The 5,098-nt window shown below is 47.8% G+C and overlaps 1 protein-coding gene across 1 annotated transcript; it reads right to left on the bottom strand.

Moving 5' to 3' along the window:
* Positions 1-907: 907 nt before the first annotated feature.
* LOC119448965 (gamma-interferon-inducible lysosomal thiol reductase-like) lies at positions 908-1,803 on the bottom strand. Its single transcript, XM_037712168.2, has one exon. The coding sequence runs from the start codon at positions 1,763-1,765 to the stop codon at positions 998-1,000; it is 768 nt and encodes a 255-aa protein (XP_037568096.2). The 5' UTR covers positions 1,766-1,803; the 3' UTR covers positions 908-997.
* Between the last annotated feature and the right edge of the window lie 3,295 nt (positions 1,804-5,098).

The raw sequence follows: 5,098 nt of genomic DNA, 5'->3' as shown, positions 1-5,098 counted from the left end.
CGAACTTGTGCCCCGAAAAAAGCAAGTGAACTTGGGCCCCGAAAAAGCAAACCTGAGCAGCGGTTAGGCGTGTCGGTTATTTGAATTCAATTCTGCGGTTTTACGTGCCAAAACCACGATTTGATTATGAAGCACGCCGTAGGGGGGAGGGGGGGGGGGGGGACTCCGGAAACTGGAAGAAGGTGCGCGTTCTTTTTGTTTAGCTTTCCCTCTTTTTTAGCCGGTTAACCCCCGAATTAATTCCGGAAAAATGTATCAAATATCCCAAGTATTTTTATATAGCTATAATTTCTTTCTTTCATTCTTACGGTGCAAATATGTTGCTTGATTGGCGGCTGATTAAAATTAACACGAAAATTTAAAAGAAAAAGGAAACCTGTTCTTCAGGGCAGCTTTCCCTCAATGCCGGCGTAACTCATCTTTGGCAGTGGAAGCAGCAAAACCGCGAGCTGAAGGAGTGTAACTCGTCATTGGCGATATTGGTACAACCTACCATAACGAATACAAGTCGGGATTGGCGATTAAAGGGTTAAGGAACGCACCATACTATGCTGTCAGCGCAGCGGTATAAGTACTGTGTACTGCATACGGCCGCCGCCCAAGCCGCATTTCGGTTTCAACCAAGGCCACCAATAGACGCTAGTGCAAAGCAGACTAATGACGCCATCTGGTTTTAGCGGCAAGAACTGCTGGCAGCAAAGCGTCTAAAAGCTCTACGTCGGGTCCTGTCAAAGGTGTAACGGCGCTGATGCAACGTTGCTGATGACGCTGAAGCAGCTGAAGACAAAAAAAATGGGGAGGGGGGGGGGGGAGTTCGGGGGAGAGATTTGTCTTTGGTGCAATTGGAGTTAAACTCATAATAGAAAAAAAAATAGAAAAACGTACGACGGCAAAAGCAAGTGAAGCATTTATTTTGTTCCAAACACACGTGCATACATTCTAACAAAATATGCAGTCTGCATTCATCCTACACGACAAAAAAATTACTCTTTGGTTTTTACAACACCCTATGGTGAGCAGAACGAAAAGACTGCGAAATGAAGTCAAGGGCGTCCATAAATGCTCCTCTCTTGCATATTCTAGGAGCACCAGGTTCCAGGAGCTTGCACACGTAGCCGAACAGGTCATTTTCTACCAAGCTTTCCATGATGTCGTCGTGCGCTCCGTTGATCTGTACATAGGGTACCCACTTCATGGGAGGCATCAGTGCTAACGTTCTCTCGCCCATCTTGCGAAAGAGCTTTTCGCCTTCAGGCCCCCGGCTGCACTTGTCCAGTACTGGCCAGTAGGTTCCAACTTTCTCGGCGCACGGCTGGCCCGCCTTGGTGGGGTCATCTTGACGGAACATACATGCGACAAAGTCCAGGAGCTTCCTGGTTGGGTGTACGTACTTGACGGCGCATGTCTGCACCTCGTTGACGTAGCACTCCTCAGCGCCGTGCTGGCACTGGAAGGTGACGGTGGCGTTCGCGACCTTCATATGGGCTTTCCCGAAAGGCACGAGGTCAACGTGAAGGCGCTCCTCGAGCTTGTTGTAGGTTGGCCACAGCTCGTCGAGAAAGAAGTCGTGGCAGTCGGGACACAGTCCTTCGTAGTAAAGTGTGAGGTTGATCGACGTACAGAGCACCGGGGACCACAGCTGAACGGCTACGACGAAGACGCTAAAGGCAAGGCCGCCCTTCGGAAACATCGCAGAGACTCTCATGACTGTTTCAACCCAAGAACTTTCAAGGTTCTGTTGCACAGAAGACTGCGGTTGAAGCATTTTTCTTTTCTTCTCTGCTAGTTTACACTCAGTTGAGAGGGAACCTTTGCCCGACAGACAAGATAGTTGACGTCTGTCAGCCCAAATGCAAATGGAGTGCAGTCTTGTAGTCACCATCTGAGAACTTTGGACCTCACGACAAAGGCCCTACTGATAATCCTTCCGTATCAGGCTATGCTTGACACAAAGAAAACAGATTAGATGTCAGGCGGAGAGCATGAACTCTCGGTGGTTATCTTGACAGCTGTTGTTCATGTGTTGTCGCTTGAGCTAACCTAATCGCTACTAATTTAAGAAACATGTGTCGTGCGTTTGTAGTTTAATGAATGGAATTTTTATGTTGTTAGTGAACCTTTTAAAAATAGTAAACACAAACCAATTCGTCTACGGCAGAGTCGAAATCCTCAAGAGCTTTGTCGCGTGGCAAGTGCGTCAGTGTTTGCAACCTTCTAAGTCCATGCAAAAAATGCGAATTGAATTTAGGAAATTGCATTGTTTTATTGTACTCCTGGATAGCAAATTTCTTTGCAGATTCGAAATATATATGAAATGACAGTAGTAAATTCACAGCGCGCATACAAAAATACAGAAATTTATAACAAGGAGGCGTTGCGTGCCGGAAAGTTCCGTCCTTATAATTTCGTTCACTGCCACGCCGTATCAAAACTGTCGTCGTTTCGGCGTTGCCAGAATCCCTGGATGTGTCTATAGTACAGAAAACACTGCAATCACTGTCAAGGCTTTCCTGTGGAAGCAAATCGTTTTTTGAGCTTGATGGCTCAAGCAAATGAAAGCCACGGGTTCATGACGGGCACGGCTAACCACTACTGGCAGCCGCCATTTTAGCAGCGGAGCTGTTTAAGCTCTTAGTTAGGCAGCGTAGTGCAACGAAAAACTGTGGGCCGATCCTGGAGGTTGTGCAGAAAGGGTCCAAGCGCAATGGCACATACCCCTGTGAACTAGCGAAGCTGTTTAAGCTCGAGGATGGTCCGTCGAGTGCACGCCGCAAAACCTCTGCCTGGTGACGACTTTACTATGCTTCGCCTAACAACGCTTCGCCCCAGCTGCGCCGACCGCGCCGAGCCTCGCCACAGCTACGTAAACGTAGCGGACAATGCACTTGTGCGGCGTGAATTGACGGCTTGTGGTTATCCTGAGCACTTCATTGACTCAGTAGGGCGCCAGCTGGCTCGTGCAGTACCCAGCCACCCTGGACCCCCCCAAAAACGGGCTGCGATACCTTACGTCCCAAGCGTAAGCGAGACCCTTGCACGAGTTCTGCGCTCATATGACGTGCAGGCTGCGCACGTTCCCTCCCGGAAACTCAGGCACGAGCTCGTGCGCGTAAAAGACCCTTTGGAAAAGGACAAGTTCCCAGGTGTGGTGTACGTCATTCCGTGTGCGGACTGTCCCTATGTCTACGTCGGAGAAACCGGAAACTTCAAAAAAAGACTTCAACAGCACAGAAATGACGTCCAAAAACGACACGTTGCGTCGAATGCCCTAGCCGAACACTGCGCAACTACGTCACACACGATTAACTGGGACAAAGCTCGTGTGGTCGCCAGGGAAAGTAATCATTCTGCGCGTCTGTATCTTGACTCCTTAATCATCCAAACCATGGCGCACACTCCTAATCGCAACGAAGGAAATCTGCCGTCCATGTATGCCAAATGCCTTGGTCATGTCTTGAGCCGCACATAAAATGGGCGCAAGCTCTGCCGCATATTTCATTGTGAACAAGGCTCCCGTGGGGGAGCCGAAACGTTAATGTATTTTTAAATATATTTCAACCATTTTGGTCGGTGTCTCGATCCCTTCCTTTTAACTAAGCTATGTAAACCGTGACGTCATCGCGCGCACCGAATCGCTTCACCTTAGCTTTGCCGAGCCATGACGTCACCAGGCCGGGCGGAGTGGTTGCCGCGGCTACGCAGACACGGAGCTAAGCCGTGACATCACTGCGCCGACCCATGGGATACATAGCTCCACGGCTATGTCAGCTGGTATACCCCCCAGGTAAACGGAATTGCATCACGAGCGCCAGTTTCTCCCCTGGTGCTAGGTAGGCCATGCTTCTGAGAAAGAAAATAAAAAAGTGAAGCCTGCTGTTATGGAAACGGTCTTGCTGGTCTAACGGCTGTCATTTTCAGCTTTTTTTTTGCAATGACAATTGCCTTTTGCGTGTGTGGTTCATGTATTGAATAACCGTTAGCAGCTCATCTGTGTTTGCAAAAATTTTACCCTATTCCGTTATGATACGTGAGCCAGCATGCCATAGCGGGTGCCTACTGCGTTTCAGCAGGAGAATGAAAGGCAGTGAAATGTGCTTTATTTTGCAATTTTATTAGCAACTTTTGTACAGGAAGAGGTGCATTACACCAAAGAAGATTGTAGACCTGAGTATCTCGCATCTACAGTACAAACTGCGCATTCTATAGGCGTATATACATAAAGCTTCTGACAATTTCTGAAAAGCAAAAGTCATGTTTTTAAAGCGAACCTTTGTACCTCTACCAGCCAAGGGTTCTGTCGTGTCCGTCGTTGTAAGCAAAAAATGATCCCGACGAACCGCTAACAATTGCAGGTATAGCAGTATAGCTTACTTGAATTCAGGCATTCAGCGTACAACTAAGCACTCGTTTTCGCAAGAAAAACCACAAAAACAAGCTTCAAAGTGATGAGCCAACATGATGGATGATAAGGGCTGCGGGCAAACAACGGAAACTGGCTCGGCGCGGTCCGTAAGATTAGATTGCAGCTGTTGCAAAGCTTATGCAGCTGCTTGAAAGAGGGTTGACGTCATTCGAAACCCTTCCAGCCTAGTAACTGCTTCGGTTCATTTTCTAGACTACCCCACTATGGAGTAGTCTAGTAGTGTATATCACACCGATCATAAAGCAGTAGTGAACATTGTTGTGAAGTAAATAATAATAAAGGCCGTGGTTAAAGTTACGTTGTAGTGTGTGAAATATCAAGTGCGCCGCAGTCACCGTGAGGGTGGCGTAAAAAGCTTCGCTTTCCAACCACCTTCACAGGGTGGATTGGCGGGCAAATTTTTTCACTTCGCATGAGACAATATTACCAACGCAAATCGTTTGTCGCAGCAGTTAGCTGCGATTACTCATGCAAAAAAAATATTAAGTGAGGCCGGTTGAAAAGCTGAAGGCAGCACATTTCGCATACCCAAACAGACGAACGAGGTGGAGTTGTCCATGCTGGAGCTGTGGTCTGGAAAAAAAATGGAAGTAATAAGTTTTATGCTTCCACACAACGCAATTGCAGGAACGAATTTCAGCACTCTTTCCGCAAAACAGTGCTTTCAATTCATGT

This window comes from Dermacentor silvarum, chromosome 4 (assembly GCF_013339745.2).
Source record: "Dermacentor silvarum isolate Dsil-2018 chromosome 4, BIME_Dsil_1.4, whole genome shotgun sequence".
Taxonomy (NCBI): Eukaryota; Metazoa; Arthropoda; class Arachnida; order Ixodida; family Ixodidae; genus Dermacentor; species Dermacentor silvarum.
The sequence above is the reverse complement of the archived record's forward strand: the minus strand, read 5'-3'. Positions and strand labels throughout refer to the sequence as shown.